The sequence below is a fragment of the Podarcis filfolensis genome, assembly GCF_964270895.1.
Source record: "Podarcis filfolensis genome assembly, chromosome: 7".
Lineage (NCBI taxonomy): Eukaryota > Metazoa > Chordata > Lepidosauria > Squamata > Lacertidae > Podarcis > Podarcis filfolensis.
Genome location: NC_139603.1, coordinates 34,354,789 through 34,372,782, shown reverse-complemented (window position 1 = coordinate 34,372,782; position 17,994 = coordinate 34,354,789). Strand labels below are relative to the sequence as shown.

At 42.6% G+C, this 17,994-nt stretch overlaps 1 protein-coding gene across 4 annotated transcripts in view; it reads left to right on the top strand.

Annotated features, from left to right (window-relative positions):
* Window positions 1-17,994, top strand: part of RIPOR2 (RHO family interacting cell polarization regulator 2) — a 101,364-nt gene that overhangs the window by 69,129 nt on the left and 14,241 nt on the right. For 3 of the 4 annotated variants that reach the window (XM_083623715.1, XM_083623716.1, XM_083623717.1), the window contains exons 3-13: window positions 321-476; window positions 1,555-1,633; window positions 2,467-2,490; window positions 3,071-3,124; window positions 6,788-6,937; window positions 8,150-8,213; window positions 11,207-11,250; window positions 12,288-12,413; window positions 13,410-13,558; window positions 13,957-14,086; window positions 16,869-17,555. In XM_083623715.1, coding sequence (XP_083479841.1) covers window positions 321-476; window positions 1,555-1,633; window positions 2,467-2,490; window positions 3,071-3,124; window positions 6,788-6,937; window positions 8,150-8,213; window positions 11,207-11,250; window positions 12,288-12,413; window positions 13,410-13,558; window positions 13,957-14,086; window positions 16,869-17,555 — 1,663 coding nt within the window. Of the gene's footprint in view, window positions 1-320; window positions 477-1,554; window positions 1,634-2,466; window positions 2,491-3,070; window positions 3,125-6,787; window positions 6,938-8,149; window positions 8,214-11,206; window positions 11,251-12,287; window positions 12,414-13,409; window positions 13,559-13,956; window positions 14,087-15,485; window positions 15,633-16,868; window positions 17,556-17,994 lie in introns of all 4 variants that reach the window. The other variant, XM_083623718.1, reaches the window with a different exon arrangement.

Genomic DNA, 17,994 nt, shown 5'->3' with positions numbered 1-17,994 from the left:
TCTATTGTTACTCACACTGAGCCTTTGCAAGGGGACCCACTGCAGGTCTAAATAAATCAAAAGAATTAAATCAAATTCAGCGGCACTGCACATTTCTGCAAGTGGAATATCAGGTGCTGATAGAATGTCATGTTTGCTCAGACCTATTAACCCATAAACTTTTCCTCCTCTGGCAGGCAGCACAGTAAGCAGATTTCTTTGAGTCAGTAAAGATTAAGTTAGGGAAAGCTCCTTAGGCGATGCTCCTTTGAGATAACCAGATAATCACGATTTATACCTTTTCTTCCACCCCTTGCTCCCCTTTAATGTTCGTTTTGCAGGTGTAACTCCTTTATTGAAAATTCCTCTGTGCTCAAGAAACCCCAGGCAAAAGTGAAGAAGATGCACAATCTGGGACACAAGAGTAACAGCGCTGCTAAAGAGCCTCAGCCTGAAAGGATGGAGGAGGTTTACAGGGCCTTAAAGAATGGACTGGAGTAAGAGCTTTTATAAGTCTGGAGCAGCACTAAAACTGTCTTTACTGCTCTGCGGAAGAACAACTTGTTGCCCCCCTGGAGTGAATAAGACTTTCACTTCTGATGTCAAAGATAGGTTTATCAGCTCCCCAAAAGCAATGAGTTCTTGCTTCTCCTCTTAGCAGCTCAGGGCAGATCTGCAGAATCTTTAGATGTTCAGCCACAGTGGTACAGCTGGGTGATTTTAGATGCTGGACTTAATGGGCTTACTTGGGGCGAGGGGGTGGGTGACTTTAGATAGCTGTGTGTATAACTTCAGTTGTGAAGCTCACAGTTCACAGCTCTCTTTGCGCACATGCTCACCATGTGCTTTACAACTGCTTTTACATTTTCTTTATTATTAAGAGAGAAAAACAAACACAAAACAGTTTGCCAATGCTGATTAAAAAGCATAATACTTGAGCATACTTATAGAAAAGGAGCATATAAATTTAATGTTAAAATAATAATAAAATGAGCATCAGAAGCCATATGCATGTCTGGCCAGCTGCCCCCTGACTATAAAATGTTTTTAAAGGTAAGAAGAATGAAAGCATCCCATCATCTTCTGATTTAAGATTGTGCAGATCCTTACCCAGACCAGCTCTACTCTTTCCCTGCCTACCATGGTGGGAGCATACTGCCGACTTTAGCTTTCACTTGGCCACATTTTTGGCAGATGCAACAGGGACTTCCATGGTGGTGAAGGCACTGCCCGCATCCCCACCAGTGAAGCCCAGAAAATCTGGTACAGAGGGAAACCTCAGCTGCATCCAAAAACTGTTCAGCCAGTGTAGTGGATTGAAGGGGGGGGTAGACTGCTCTCTAAGACTGCAATCCTATACACATTTACCTGTGAGCAAGTCTGACTGAATTCAGTAGGACATGCTTCTGAGTGGACAGGATTGCACTGCTAATTAAGCAAACTTTACTTGGTTGAACAGTTCGTGGCAAGAGTAAAACTTAGCAAAACAGCTTTTCTTTCCACAGAAATCAGCAATCGGCACTTCATTACTGAAATGTAACAGGGCTGATGTGTCGCTTTTTGTTATCTTTGCAGTGAGTATCTGGAAGTGCATCAAACAGAGCTGGATAAGTTGACTGCTCAGCTAAAGGACATGAAAAGAAACTCACGGCTGGTATGTCTTTGTCGTAGGACTCAAAACAGTAAGGAGGTTCAGGTAGCCGTAATGCAAGTGGTACAGTCCCCCCCCCCCCATGAGGTCTCCACAACCGAAGATTTCAGACTAGGAGGCATTTGTGTTAAAGTGTCCAAATGTTAAAAATGTACTGTCTGGGTAGAACCTTCCCTCTTATATTGTAATTTTAGGATGTGGTGGCAATTGTCACAGATAGATGATCTCACCGCTGGAATGCATTACACTTTAGGAGCTGTGCTACATTTGAATAAGCCCAGTGGCGTAGCGTGGGTTGTCAGCACCCGGGGCAAGGCAAGTAATTTGCGCCCCCTAACCCAGTAGGGGCAGAGAGCTGCAAGTGCGAGCGCGCCCCCCCAGATGTTGCGCCCGGTGCGGCTGGCCCCCCTGCACCCCCCACGCTACACCACTGAATAAGCCCCCGACACAAAGTAGTGCCTGACCCACACTGTTTGGTACTGTTCCGTGTTGCCATCCACATCATCAATCAAGGCAGATCCATTCGGTCAGTTTCACTCTTTCTTTACTAGTTGCTGTTTTGTGCAAAGCCACATGTGGTTCTCTCACAAACAGCACTGCAGAAAACCCAGCATTGCTAGGCATATGGTGATGAAAAAAAATCCAAAAGTTGTTGCATACTTTTAGAAGTCTTCATGATCTATCTACACATTTCAGGGCCAGCTACAAAAGTCGCTTCATCATGGGGAGGGAAAACTTGCCTTCTTAAATTAGCTTAAGGCCCAAGACAACAATTCAGCATCGCACTTAAGAGAATGTCTACTGAACTATTAATCCTTTCATTTCATTCATTACAGGGGGTGCTGTATGATCTAGACAAGGTATGTCTATCTGCAACTTATCTGCAAAAATAAATGTTAAACTCGGTCTATGTGGCAGCAGACCATAAGATTAGTTGTGCAAGGGAACCTTTCTGATTGTGCTACAGTTATGCAAGGAGGCAGTAGAAGGATGGGCATAATCAGTCCTTATTCATTCATTTTGCAACTGCAACTTTTAATCCAGAATAATTATTTCAGAGAAAATGGTTTGAGGATTGCGGTATGAACTCAGTATTGCTCTCAGCAAGTTTTTGACCCAGACTTCGTAATAGTTCTACTACTACATTTTGAGGAAACTGGTAAAAGGCTGAAAAAGCCCCTCTTTGTCTAAACCCTCACTGATTTTTACATTTTCTTTTAGAAAATAATCTACTTTCAAGTACATGATTCTATTATTAATTACAAAAAGGTTGCTATGAAATTAAAAGTATTCACCTTTAAGGAAAGGCAGTGTTCCTTCCGAATGCCAAACTGGTTTGACAGGAGAATATGACAGTTCTGCAAAAAGGCCAAATCAGTTCAGCTCATCTCAATTGCCTGTCATTCTTCCCATTCTAATTATTTTTAATTTATTTTGCAGCAAATGAAAGCAATTGAAAGATATATGAGAAAGCTGGAGTTCCACATCAGCAAGGTAATCAGCTGTCCTTTCATCTTGCTTTTAACTTTGTTCTTAACCTATTTATCAAAAGCCAGTCTAGCATTCTCCTTTATTCCACAGAGATCTCCTCACAAAGCACCTCTTCAAGAAGGTTTGGGTTAGGTGGTATTGCTTATGTCAGCTGCAAGTGGGGTGTGGGGATTCAAGGGAGTTCACAATGTGCCCCCAGTTGTTGTTGCCACCATCCAACAATTCAGCATAGCCCTGCCCTGAGGCACGTTGCAAGAGAAGGTAGGCCCAGCAAACACAACACAGGCACCACTGTTCTGTGCATGCTCCAAAGGCTGATACAGGCAGTTCTGCCCAGTTGCTAGGCAGAAAACCTGCCAAGGGGACTTCAGCGGGAGATGAGACATTTTTCTCTGCCATCAAGTGAACCTGCAAATATTAAACAAAATATATCCATATGTGCATGCTATTTAGCTAATCCATTCCCATTTTGACTAGGTGACTAATTCATATAATACTAGTAAATTCTTGCCATTTAAATGAGATCGTTCCTAGAGAGAGTGCCTGTGCATTGCTTTGATTATTGAGGCTGAGTGTGCACTGCACCTCTATGTGAAGAGACACCTTGCATGGACCACAGAGGTCCTATAGTTGATGCAGGTGGGGCTGTGATCTAAACCATGGAGCCTCTTGGGCCTGCTGATCAGAAGGTCAGTGGTTTGAATCCCTGCAAATGGGGTGAGCTCCCATTGCTCCCATTACCGCTGCGGTGGGAAGGTAAATGGCATTTCCGTGCACTCTGGTTTCCGTCACAGTGTTCTGTTGTGCCAGAAGTGGTTTAGTCATGCTGGCCACATGACCCGGAAAGCTGTCTGTGGACAAACACCGGCTCCCTCGGCCTGAAAGCAAGATGAGCGCCGCAACCCCATAGTCACCTTTGACTGGACTGAAGTCCAGGGGTCCTTTACATTTTTTACCTTTTACCTTTATACTTGATGGCTGTGTCAGTAAATGCCAGGCTATCCTTTGGACCAAATAATTGGATAAATTAAATTCTCTTCTCCCTCCCCTGATTTGCAAAGCCTGATTAGGCCCCCTGCAGTGGCTATTTGCATTTTTGCAATGATTCACACAACTTAAAGATACTTAGGTATAGTTACTTTGGCCCTGTGCTAGCAGTGCCATTCCAGCGTTACACTGCAGTTGTGTCCCCAAGGGCAGCCCATGCTTAAAGCAAGGAGCATAGCAGCAAGTATGGATTGTTTGCCTGCTTTCAGCTAAAATCTTCTGTGCTAGGGCATCCAGAACACAGCCATTATTCCCATACTCACGGATCAAATATTCATCAAGAAAATAGTTCTTAGAATAATATGTTCCCTGCCAGCAAAATGTCATACAGCAGAGTACTTTTTGTTCAAGTCCCTCCCACTCAGAGCCAAGTGATTTTGGTGTTTTTAGCGAAGAGTGAGTTGCTACAGAGCTAATTCCACACTAAATTGTTCAGCATATTAGCTTTCTGTTCTGTAGCCCATGGTGACAAATAAAAGGGACTTCATGTGAAGCAAGGTTTTATGAGGCCAGAATGTAAGCAACTAACTCATGGAAACCTTTTAATGGAAAGTAGCAAAACTTAAGCTGACTGACTGAGGACCAGTGCATGCTGGTCTTCCAGTGAGAGCTGTGACTCGAAATTATACTCTGAACAGGAAACAAAGCAAGGAAAACAGGAAATGTGGTAACTAATGTGTAGCTCTGTAGCACAGCAGATGGGTCTGTGATAACTCCACTCAGAAGGAGAAAGAGAGTGCAAATGTCATACCACACCCTTGTTAACACCCTTGCTAACAGAAGTAAACAGCAAAGCAAACATTTTCTAGGATGGAGACAGTAGCCTGACCCACAAGGGCTATACCATTTACAGCCTTTCTAAACTGCCTCCACTAGGACTGAGCTTTGAGGATTGGCACATAACATAATACTAGCTGTAATGTGTGTTGTAGGCATCTATATCTTCTTTTTTAATGAAGCAGGTTTGGCTAACTAGTTGTTGCTGTTGACATCTGTCTGTCTCAAGAGACAATGGAGTGCACTTCTGGGGGTGAAGTCAAACAGCTGCATTAGCAGCACTGAACCGACCTCCCTGGGACACAAGCCTGGGCAGTGTGTATGGAGGTTCTGGGCTGCCAGACGACAAGACCCCTCTCTTGGCCTCACTGATGTAGTCCAAAGAAAAGCAGAGCAATACATGTGACACCAGCTTGGCTGCAGGAGCTGCCGGAACAAGGCACTATCTTAGGGACTCCACTCTGGATTTCTGTAGGGTTTACTCCTTTGCCTTTTATTCTCCTGAAGATATCCCTCAAAACAGCAGAGATTTAGGATCAGAGTTTTCCTTCTCCACCATGGGCTCCCCTCCCAGGTTGAGGAGCCCCACCTGCCCCTCACTTCCCTGTACAGCACATGCAGAACCATCTTCTTGACTGCTGGACCCACTACTGGTCTTGCCGGCTCAATCTCTCAGAGCCTGTATTCACACACAGGATCCCTAACTTGCCAAAGGTTTGTGACCCATTGGTTATCCTCACCTGGTTTAGCCAGCCAGTCAAAGACATTTCCCAGGGTGTGGCCACTGTTGCATGCTGACAGCTTCTAGGAGCCACAGGTAAGAGCTGCATGCAGGGTGGGGACCAAAGGCGGAGAGACTACCCCAGAAGGAGCACAATGTGTTCCCCACCAGAAGTACTACCCTAACACACCTCCCTTAACACCCCATACACACATAGGATTATTCTGCAATGCATTTTATCCATAAGGAATGAAAAGGGTTGGGATTTAATTTCTGGTTTTTCTCCAGCTGGCCAGTTTAGGCATGGACAATGTGTGAAGCATATTATACTGCAAGGATTGTCAGTGTTACTTGACAATGATGGATGAGCTTTCTCCAACTAACGTGTTGTTGTTTAGTCGTCTTAGTCGTGTTCGCCTTTCTGTGATCCCATGAACCAGAGCATGCCTTGGAAACTCACTTCCTTCTCAAAGCTTCTCCTTTTTTATGTCCATGTAGTTTTCTTGGCAAAATACTGGAGTGGTTTGCCAGTTCCTTCTCCAGGTGGATCACATTTAGTCCAAACTCTCAGCTATGACCTGTCCTTCTTGGGTGGCCCTGCACGGCATAGCTCGGCTTCTTGGAGTTATTCAAGCCCCTTTGCCATGACAAGGCAGTGATCCATGAAGGGGCCAACTAATGTAGACGCTTGAACTTTCTGTGGAGGAGCTACTTCAGTGCAATACAGTGGCATATTGCTGATGCATTATTCTTATTCTGAGAATTTATCCAAGCAACTAAAGCTGATAAGCAGGGATCTTTTGTAAGTTTTTAAAGAAAGCTTAATGAGAGAAGGGAAGGTTTGAACAAATTATAGAAAAGCATGAGGCAGTGACAGAGATACGAGAGGCTGCTGATGAATTCATTGTTGTCATCGTGACATTGTAAATAGGAAGGTGCCTTTTCCACAGTGGAATTATTTTCAATTTGAAGGCAGGGGTGGCATCATCAATGATGTTGTCTACACACCAATCTGTGTATAGAAAAATATTCTGGATTGCTTCATTTAACTTCCTTTCAGTTAACTTTCCTTTTTCTTTCCCTTAAAACAAAACTCAGTGGTCTATTGTTTTTCCACTCAGGTTGACGAACTGTTTGAAGCTTATTGTATCCAAAGACGGCTCCGCGATGGTGCCAGCAAAATGAAACAAGCATTTGGGTTGTCCCCTGCCAGTAGGGCAGCTCGGGAGAGTTTGACAGAAATCAACAAAAGCTACAAAGAATACACAGAGGTACATGATGGGCCATTGCACGTAATCTTCCCCGGGTTAAATTTACCACTAATTTGTGGTGGGAGCATTGATTGCGTTGTTATAGTGCTGAGAAGACAGATTATGGATTGATCAAAGCATGGACTCTGCTGCCACTGATATAGCTTCATACGTGTGCAGCCTTGTGGATCCTACCGCCCAGAGTGGAGGTTCATACTATGGACCTCATCTTGTTAACTCAAGAGTTACAAGAAGACCAACACTTGTTCAGTGTTAACTGCCCAACAGATATTGGAACTGATTTCTTCCTTTACCATGGAAGTAATTGGCAAGGAAGTATTCTTTCACCAAGGAAATCCTGACTGGTGTCATAATTTCAATTCCAGAATTTTTGAAAGGTATCTGGGGGAACACAGGTTTAACAGACTGGGAAATTGTCTGTGAAATTGTCTACCAGGGGCTTCACTTCAATTCTTCCAGGGCCCATTTCTGCGTGGAAGAGAATGAGCTTTAGAAACACTTGTGTGGGAGTTCTGGACTTGGGGGGCAGAAGATGAGGCTTGCAGGCTAGAGAGAATTGCAGTGGGGGGGGGGAGAGCTGGAGTACTGAAGGCAGAGCTAGACTTCATTCCCAGGTGCAGAAGGACTGGGAGAAACTTCTAAGTGCTTGTCTGAGACCAAGAGCTGGAGGGTTGTGGACTGTTACAAAAAGTTATTGTTACAAAATTCTTACTTGGAAAGCATTTCCATATGGAAATTGGTGTAAAGCTTCTCTATAAATTGTCACATGTGAAAATTGCACAAGTGTGCATTCACTGTGTATACATGCCCTGGAAGAGCTACAGTTGGCCATGGCTTTCTAGAAGTCCTGAAAGGTCTTCTAAGCCCTGCCAAAAGTCAAAGGATTGCTTGCTCCAGCATTTCATGACTTGTAAAGATGTCAGCCTGGCTCGCTAGAGTCTAGACATTGGGGAAGACTTGCTAAGCTCCTGACTCCATGGACAATGAGGAAAAAAAATAGCCATTTCTGGGAGCATATTCTCATTCTTTAATTCCCTGTTCCTTTCTGCCTTCTCCAGGCTTCAGCAAGAGTCAGGACTGCGTTGGAACTTTCTAGATATAGTTAATTTTTTAAAAAAAACAACAACAACAACCCAGTTATATTGTGTATTTTAAGGCACTTCTATATTTTGGATAGCTGAACTGATACTAGTCTCCTCTTTTCCCACACAGAACATGTGTACTATTGAAGGAGAGTTGGAAAATCTAATGGGGGAGTTCTGCATTAAGATGAAAGGTAATTGGCTCACTTTTCATTACTTTCACTGCACAAATAGCACAGGGAAAGCACTCTCTCTCTCCCTCTCTCTGTGCTTGTGTTTCTGAAAACACTGAGAGCACAAACCAATTTAGATGAGAGGTTTGTTTTCCTTCTCCCATCACATTGGTTATGGACGCTTAAGAACCCCACTGCTCTGCTCAACATTCAAAGCAACAGGCAGCAATTGTACATGGTGAAATATCAAGTATTTGCAGCACATTTTTCTAAGACTTTCAGCATGCGTTCTTCTTCAAAGTGATATGGTTGGGGTGAAGCTTGGGGGGCAGCTAAGAAATGCTGTCACTCTCAGGGATTCTGAGACAAAGAATGGGAGTATTTTTTAATACCTATCTAGATTATAATGGGAGTGCAATATATTTTCCAGAATCAAGCTGTTGATTTTTAAAAGCACAAGCTCTGTCACTGAGCTACGGTCCTTCACAAACTGGGCAATTGCGATTTTGTCATTCTGCATACTGATGTTGCAAAAGCCTGGTTCTCCTTTGCATGTCAACCCAAATAAACCTGTGCAATAAAGGTTTCCCCAGAAAGTAGTAATGAATGTAGGTGCCGGGATTAAACCAGAAAAAACACTTTGGAGCCTATGTTTCTGGAAGCTGGAGCTTAAACCCTAATCATATATGACAGGATGTAATAGACTTTCATTAGGCTCCAATGTGCGCGGGAGCACAGCGAACTGATGCAGGGGCAGTTTGGGAATGCCTTAAGAGTTTTTCATTTCTCATTTGTTTTCACCTGCTTCTGTTTGCCCCATGGTAGGCCATGTGTTTAACAGGGGAGATGGGCTGCAGAGATCAAGTTGTCCTATACTAAGGCATCAAAAGGGAGATGGAGCCAATGGCAGCGTGCTAGTAAATTTAAATTATTTATAAATAATAAATAAATTAGAAAGTGGGAGGTAATATGAACCCGAAAGAGGGCTGCATTGTTCTGGAAGTTGGAGCAGTGTGGGAGGAGGGCAGGAGAAACAAGGTCTTTATTTTCACAGGCAGAGGGAGAGATCCCCTTGGCTATAAGAATGAAGCTACAGGGCACAGCCGTGTCAAGATATGTTAGACCAGCCATTAGTGCAAGAGTGACATTTGCCCCAAATAATGTTGTTTTAATAAATGCTATGTGACAGCAGAAAGGAAACCAGTTCCCATGAATTAAGGATACTGGGACTCAGGAGAGTCCTGTGTTCTATTTCCGAGTTTGACACAGGATTTCTGTGGCAGGTTTTCATTGATTAAAACAGAGCACCTTTTCTCCTCCCGGCTGTTGTGCCACTATGAGGTTTTCCCTGAGTATGTTGTTTAAGTGAAGTTGCTCCGGAATAATTATTTTGTAGACCGCAAATGAATAATTTCTCCAAAACCCCTTTTAAATACATGAGAAGTCAGCACAGTTTGTGAGGAGCTGCTGCCACCAATGGGCTGAAAATAGGAATGCCATTCAGCTACACTCCCCTTGCCGTTCCTGTGTATTTAGGCCACTGCCATCTGATTCCATAATCAAAACTAGTAGTTAAGGCGAGCTGTTCATAATACAGCAGTGTGTCTTTGGTGCCAGTGTGATCATGTAGATGAGTGCCTTATGATCAATGATAATAATGATTGTCACTCATTTAACCTTCATCTTTACTTTCCTTGTGCTCTGCCTGTCATGTAGAATGAATGTCCCAAATCTGTGCCCCCAGTCAAGAGGCCCACGTGTGTGCTGATATTCCTGAGTGGGGTTACCCTTTCACTCCAGGAAAGAGCACACCTAGTAGACAGTTTTTCACCCTTCACAACAGGGAGCTGATCCCTCATCTTACATTTTTGGATAGTCAAATACCGTATGTGTTTTGTATGTGGAATGTGGGGGTGGGGAGCATATTTGGAGTGGCCCTCTCTGGGTCAGAATTGTGAGGATTTGAAAAGTTAACAGGAAAATGCTCCCTATTTCATTAATTAATTACTGTTCGCACGGTGGCGCTGTGGTCTAAACCACTGAGCTTCTTGGGCTTGCCCATCAGAAGGTCGGTGGTTTGAATCCCTGCAAACGGGGTGAGCTCCCGTTGCTCTGTCCCAGCTCCTGCCAACCTAGCAGTTCGAAAGCACGGCAAAAAAGTGCAAGTAGATAAATAGGTACCGCTCCAGCGGGAAGGTAAATGACGTTTCCGTTTGCTGCTCTGGTTTCTGTGTTCTGTTGCGCCAGAAGCAGCTTAGTCATGCTGGCCACATGACCCGGAAAAACTGTCTGCAGACAAATGCTGGCTCCCTCGGCCTGTAAAGCGAGATGAGCACTGCAACCCCAGAGTCGTCTGCGACTGGACTTAACTATCAGGGGTCATTTACCTTTTTTTATTCATAGTAATAATAGCAGCTGCTGTTACTTCATGGAAAGGAAGGTAACTGATTGTCCTCATAATTCTGCCTATATCAAGAAATATAATCTAGCAAAGCCTGGCATATGGGATGGGAGAATGTGAGATGGAAGATTTTGCAGTAGCCGAGTGCTGCCCAATGCATTGTTTGTTTGAAGATGAGCTTGATTCTTTATCTGTCTTGGCGAGCTGTACTTAAAGAGCCTGGTCAGAAGTCAGCAGACAAATCCTGCCAGGGAACAGAGAATAAATTAGGCATTCAGGGCTCCCAAATAAATGAACCTACCAACTACCCCAACAATCTCCCCATGCATCCCATAATAAACCCTAGTAACAGAAACAATAAACCAGGCATCCATCACTACCATTTTCAGAGGAGCAATAGTTGAAGTAGTTGGATGGAGCAGCTTGGATCCTCCTCCTTTGGCAAGAGAGAGGATGGAGTTCAGAGTTCAGAGTTGCTCTCTCAATGGCATAAGAGCTTTGGCAGCATTGTGGAGTGTTGATGATCAAGTTCCAAGTATAGAGTCACTGATGTAAGAAAGAGAGGGCATAAGCATTTCTTCTGAAACGGATCTCAAATGTTGTTGGCTCCTAGGTCTGGCTGGTTTTGCTCGACTTTGCCCTGGAGACCAGTATGAGGTGAGTGACTTTGTAAAAATGGCATTTTCCATCACGTTCAAAGGTTCCCACATGGCATTTCTTCCTGTTCTCATATCCTGCACAGCAAGAAAGGTCCCACTATTCTCTATTTATGGATGAATGCACTCTGAGCCTTTCCCACGTAAAGACTATGAAATTGGTCCCAGAGAGCTGATGGATGGCTAGCAAGATAACAACAGATCTTTCTTTAGCTTTGTTTTGGAAGGGTGTCAGCATGCCTCTCAATATTTTGTTCTTGGCATAGGTTTTCTTCCTCTTGTGGCTCCCATATCCAGCCAGGACAGGCTGACTTGAGCTGATCAATTAGAAAAGTTCAAGCCAGCCTCTCTCTCTCCCTTTCATTTCTTCTCCTTTCCCCCTCAAGGACAGAGATGTAAGTTCATCAACAAGTAGAACCTACAACGTAATCACTTGTCTCTGGCCGGGCCACAATTTGTGAGTCTGCGCTCAAGTGGGGTGTGCTGGTGACGCTGCATGAAAACACATTGTTTGCATTGACATTCAAGGTTTCCAAGCTTCTATAGCACCCCTAAACAAAAGCAAGCATTCCTTAGCTTTCTCTTCTTCCTAATGTTCTAGAACTACAGAGTACAAATCTATTTGGCTTGTTCTCTGGAAGACTACAAAAGCTATGTTTTACAGTGTCGTTGTCATTGTTTTTAAAAAAGAGGTTGAACAGTAAAATGCATAGTGGTGTTCTGTCACTGTGCATGCATTGTAGCTACAGTGTATTAGGTTGGATAAAACTCTTATCCTTCTCACTATGCTTTGTTTAAAGATACAGAGTGTAAGAGAAACAGATAGTACAATGCCATTGTCATTTTTAAAAAAGAGGTCGAACGGTAAAATGCATAGTGGTGTTCTGTCACTGTGCATGCATTGTAGCTATTAGGTTGGATAAAATCCTTATCCTTCTCACTATGGTTTGTTCAAAGAGACAGAGTGTAAGAGAGAGAAACAGATAGTACAAATATGTGGGTTGTGAGAACACACTACTACTTTCCCTTTTTTCACAGATTTTCATGAGGTATGGCCGTCAGAGATGGAAACTGAAAGGCAAAATAGAAGTCAATGGCAAGCAAAGCTGGGATGGAGAAGAAATGGTCTTCCTCCCTCTTATCGTTGGGTTGATCTCCATTAAGGTATCAGTATAAGTATAATGGTTTTCATTTAACTAGCCACATGTCAGCCAAGCAGGACTATAATGCTGCTCTACAGGTAGTAAGCAGTGCCATTCAGACTTCCCGCTGTTAATTGAACTTATGTGTATTATCTTCATACATTTATAATCCCCCCTTCTTTTCATCTTGGAATCAAAGGCAATGTGCATGTGGTTCTCCCACCCAGTCACTCACCAAACTCAGACCATATCCTGGATGCCTTTAATTTTTGTGAGACTCCAGGTATCCTGCAGTGATTTTATATATTGAGTCAGGTAAGGAATTCGGTTGTCAGTGCGTCACTACCCTTCTCAACCATAATCTTTTTTCAAAAAGTGTTTTTAATATTGTTTTCAATACAGTAACCCATCCTGGGACCTTAGGGTGAAGGGCGGTTGAATCCTAGGTAATAATATGAAAGCCACAGTTTGGTGCACCAAAAAAACCCACAAATGGCATATGTTAACAAAAGTGTGCTAGGGCAGCCCACCTTTCTTGTCGTGGATAAAACAAATGTCCCTTAAAAGGCAGATTTTCATATCATTGCTCATGGGCATAACAGTCAAATGCTGATTGTTCCATCTTCCGGTTCAGAAAATATGCAATATTATGTAGCAAGGCGCCACTGTAGAAAAATGCGGAATACAGCGGAACCTCAGTTGTCGAACGTAATCCATTCTGCAAGACCGTTTGACTTCTGAAACGTTCAACAACTGAGGTGCAAGGGGTTGTCAGCAATTTCCATTGAGAAAATGAAAAAACACGCAGCAGAAGCTGTTCGACTTCCGAGGCACGTTCGAAAACTGAAGCAATTACTTCCAGGTTTTCGGAGTTCGGGTTCTGAAACGTTCAGCTTCCGAGACGCTTGAAAACCAAGATTCTACTGTAGTTGACTCTAAGCACTGCTACCGACCTACTGTGCCATTCATAATACATAGTTATTCTGTTTCTAATTTTTAACATATGTTGCTTTTGAAGGTCACAGAAGTTAAAGGCCTTGCTACTCACATCCTGGTGGGAAGTGTTACCTGCGAGACAAAAGAGTTGTTTGCTGCTCAGCCTCAAGTTGTTGCTGTGGACATCAATGACCTTGGCACGATAAAGCTGAATCTGGAGATCACCTGGCAGTAAGTGAAGCTGACTTGGTTGTGCGAATGGTGCTTCAGATCAAGTGGGTTCCTGCCTCCCTGCCCATAGCCTTTTGCTTCTCTAATAAGGAGACTGAAGAAAAGACTTGCTGTAAACTAAGATTAGTAATACGAGACAAAAACCATAAGGTTTCATATTTCAATATGTACTTTGGCCCTCCATGACTGTAAAATGTAAACCAGTAGGTCATAGTTATTCCAGATTAATTAACACAGAGTACCAGAGGGTTATCCTGTGAATGTGTTGTTTACAGAGACTCACTGGGAAGATGATGGAGGTCCCTGCTCTGATGACCTAAAAATGAACAGAAAACAAGGGCTCCTTGTAACAGTAATTCAATCTAATGAGAGGCTTTTTCTTTCTTCTTTTTTTACAGCCCATTTGATGTTGAGGACTTGACCCCATCCGCAGGCAACACAAACAAAGCATCCGCTCTCCAAAGGAGAGTGTCCATGTATAGCCAAGGCACTCCAGAAACCCCGACCTTCAAGGATCACTCATTCTTTGTAAGTTCAATGCGCCTCTCTAATACGGACTCAGTGGATAAATAACAGTTATAGTCAATGCATAGTTTCACACCACTTTGTGATTACATAAGTTCAATGCCTATGCTTCTCAATGCTCTTCTAAGCTTTTTTTAAAGAAAAACAAATTTATTTCTAACTCCTGATAACCACTATTAAAATACCTGTCCCCTTTAACTATGATAGCGGTTGTTAATAGATCCCTTGCTATTACCCGAGTTGCAGTAATATTTTTAACATTTTACCTTAATATGTGTATTCTTTATTTGTAAACAATCTACTGCTTTATTGATAAACCGTTGCACATAAAAAAGCTTCATTGCAGAGATGATGATGATGATACATTAAAACATCAGTTGTTAAAAACTTCCCTAAACAGAGCTGCCTTCAGATGTCTTCTAAACATCAGATAGTTGTTTATTTCTTTGACATCTGATGGAAGGGTGTTCCACAGGGTGGGCGCCACTACTGAGAAGTCCCTTTTATTGGATGGCCATAAATTTGCTTTAAAGGGGGGGGCTGAAGGCAGTAGCAGCATAAACATACATTTGATCATTTAAACTTCAAGACTACTTTAAACATATATATTAGTTGCACACGACCCCAATCCCCAAGCAGTGCCAGATTCCAGGGTTTCCAGGCGTGCTTACACAGGGTTTGTGTTTCCTTTTGGAAGTGAGGCACTGCAGAGACTGTGGTGTCTTTATGATATATGGTTTATTTGCTGACATATATACAACCTGAGCCTGCAATGGAGGGCTTTGCAGCATGAACACCCCAAACGGGCCTTGTTTCCCCCATACAGTAGTCACAGCCTTGGATTCAAGCAGAGGTCCAGCATGGCGCTCTCTCTCTCTCTACTTTTTGCTTTGCTTCTAGGGCATATCACAGCCAAACTCAACTCTAAACTCTGGATTTTGTCCTTCCCACTAGCTGCAAGTTGAGGGAGAGCCCTCAATCATTTGCCCTTTCCTTTGTTTTCCAAATAGATTATCACCCAGGCAATGACCTCATCAGGAAGCCAGCCTGGCTTTATTTTAACAAGTACTGGATCCAGGGGTTCAGGAATCTAGCCTGGCTTGATTAGCTTTTAACACTTATTGGATCCAGAGATCAGAAGGCTTGATCAGATTTTAACACTTGTTGGATGCAGGGCTTAGAGGCATCTGGCACCCACAAACTCAGAACTATATATATATATATATATATATATATATATATATATATATATATAATTTATTACTGTTGCAGCTTCCTATAGATGCCTTTGACATGTTCTAATTTCCAAGAGTTGCTTTAGCCAAAGATTCCTATAACGTACAGTCTCATATAAAAGTGATTCAGTTGAACTAATTGCTTCCTTTTTGCTTAATGGTTGAAGAAATGGCTGCATCCTCCACAAGACAGGCTCCAGCTTTCCATTTTAGATCCTCTGCAGGATGCTTTCTTTGACAAGCTGCGCCGCAGTCGTTCCTTTAGTGATCTGCTGTCTCTCAGGCTGAGACCTAGAGCAGGGCTAGAACATTATGTGAGTCTGAATGGTGGGAGCTCTCTTTATAAGTTATCTCCCTGCATTGCTCAAGCAATTACTCTTATTTTCATGCTTGCCCAGATTCTGATACTCTCAGTGAGATCTGTCCAGTTTGCTGACCATGTGTTGAAAAAAATTATTGTACACTCACGCTTGGAATTAACTGATATTCATGGTTGACCTTAGTTTTGTAACCTCTTTTTAGACAAGAGGTCAAGAGAAAACACATGAGCATCGGAAGAAGACATATATACATGTATGTATGTATATGTGTACAGTGGACACTCGGGTTGCGAACGTGATCTGTGCGTGATGCATGTTCGCAACCCGCAGCATTTGCAACCCGCATCTGCGTGTCTGCACATGCGTGGGTTGCGATTTGGTGCTTCTGCGCGTGCGCAACTGCTAAAACCTGGAAGTAACCCTTTCCGGTACTTCTGGGTTTCGGCAGTCCGCAAACCGGAAAAAAAACGCAACCTGAAGCAGCTGTAACCCAGGGTATGACTCTATGTACATTGAAGGGGCTCATATCTTGTAAACAATATTCTGGCAATATTCTATATACTGGATAGAAAGAAAATTTAAATGGGGACCAATTTTAGTGAAAGGCAGGATGAAAATAAAATAAATTTGATGCAGACTAGAAATTAATTGTTCATATTTATGCCCCATTGGGGTTTGAGGCTGTTTCTCTTTGAAACAAAATACCAAAGAGAAACAACCTCAAACTTTAAAAGTATGCCTCAGTTTAGTGTGAAAAATGCTGAGCAAGAAGAGAAAGATATTCTCTAACACTTTAACCTGTTATCTGTCAACATGTAGTAATATCATCAAAGTCATGCTACATGGCACTCCATATACATATTTTGCATATGGCCAGCAAACACAAATCTTTTTGTTCCTCTGTTTTGTGCATGAAGTTAAGTAAGTTTGCAGTACTTTTCACAGAACATCAGTTCAGGGTTGGTTTAGAACTTTCCTGTGCTCATTCTAGACCAACTCTGATCTTTTCTGTTTGCTGTGTTTTTTTCTGGCCTACTGATATCTTCATGTTCATATCATTTCATTCCAAAAAAATCAGTATAATAAAAGGTAAGTTTCTTTTACAACTAGGCTTCAAATAAGTCAACAGACCTTTAAAACTTCTCCATTTTCTGCTAGTGGCTTGGTGTTAATTTTGTGTGGAAAGTTTTTCCGCTTTCCATCTTTAACTGTTCTTGTTTACGTTTGCAGTCAAATTCACCTGATGACGTCTTTGAAAATGGGATGGCAGAAAATGAGAAAAGGTCAATGTCTTTCAGCTTCAGTGATATTCCCAATGGAGATTGCACTCAGTCATCCAGTTTGGTGGGTTCCTGCACCATAGATAACCCTAATCCTGAAATTACTGTCACGCCCCCAGAACACAACGGGCAGAAGTTATCAAAAACTCGCACCATGGACAATATCAGTACAAGCTCATCTGTAGACTCTACACCTGAATCCAGAGACTTAAAACCACAAGAGCATGTGCTAGTGAATGAGGAAAATAAGATTTCGTGCATAGATTCTGAAGTTTGCCAAAAGTCTCTAGGTTCAAGAAGCAGCAACCTGTTCTTAGATAATAGCGCCCAGGTATCACTTCTGCAGGACACAGATGAGTTGTCAGAGCTCAAGCCTGTGGAACTGGATACTTTTGAAGGCAACATCACGAAGCAGCTGGTTAAAAGACTCACTTCAGGAGAATGCCCAATGACACCTGAAAAGCTGCACTGTGAGGGGTCAATAAGTGGTGAATCAGAAGGCTATAAATCTTGTGTTGACGGAAGCCTAGAAGAAGCATTTCAGGGACTTATTCTAGCACTTGAACCTCATAAAGAACAATTTAAAGAATTTCAGGATTTGGACCAAGAAGTAACACACCTAGACGAAATCTTAAAAGTAAGTTGTCAGGCATCCTCGCTTTTAACTTTCTTGTATCTCTTGAATACTCTTATTGTTGTTGTTGTTTTGTTGTGACAGGCCTTGGCAGCTGTCTAATTTTTGATTAGTTAGTCACCTGAATGATTATCTGTATTTTTTTCTTTTAAATGATGTTTTCTGTTTTATAGTGTACACTGCCTTGTACACTATACGGCGGTACAGAAATGCAGTGGAACCTCGGTTTTCAAACGTAATCCGTTCTGGAAGACTGTTCCGAAACGTTCGAAAACCGATGCGCAAAGGGCGGTCTGCAAATTTACAGAGAAAATTGAGAAAAATACAGCGGTACTTCAGCGGAAGCCGTTTGACTTCTGAGGTGTGTTTGAAAATGGAAGCATTTACTTCCGGGTTTTCAGTGTTCAAGTTCTGAAACGCTCGTCAACAGAGACAATCAAAA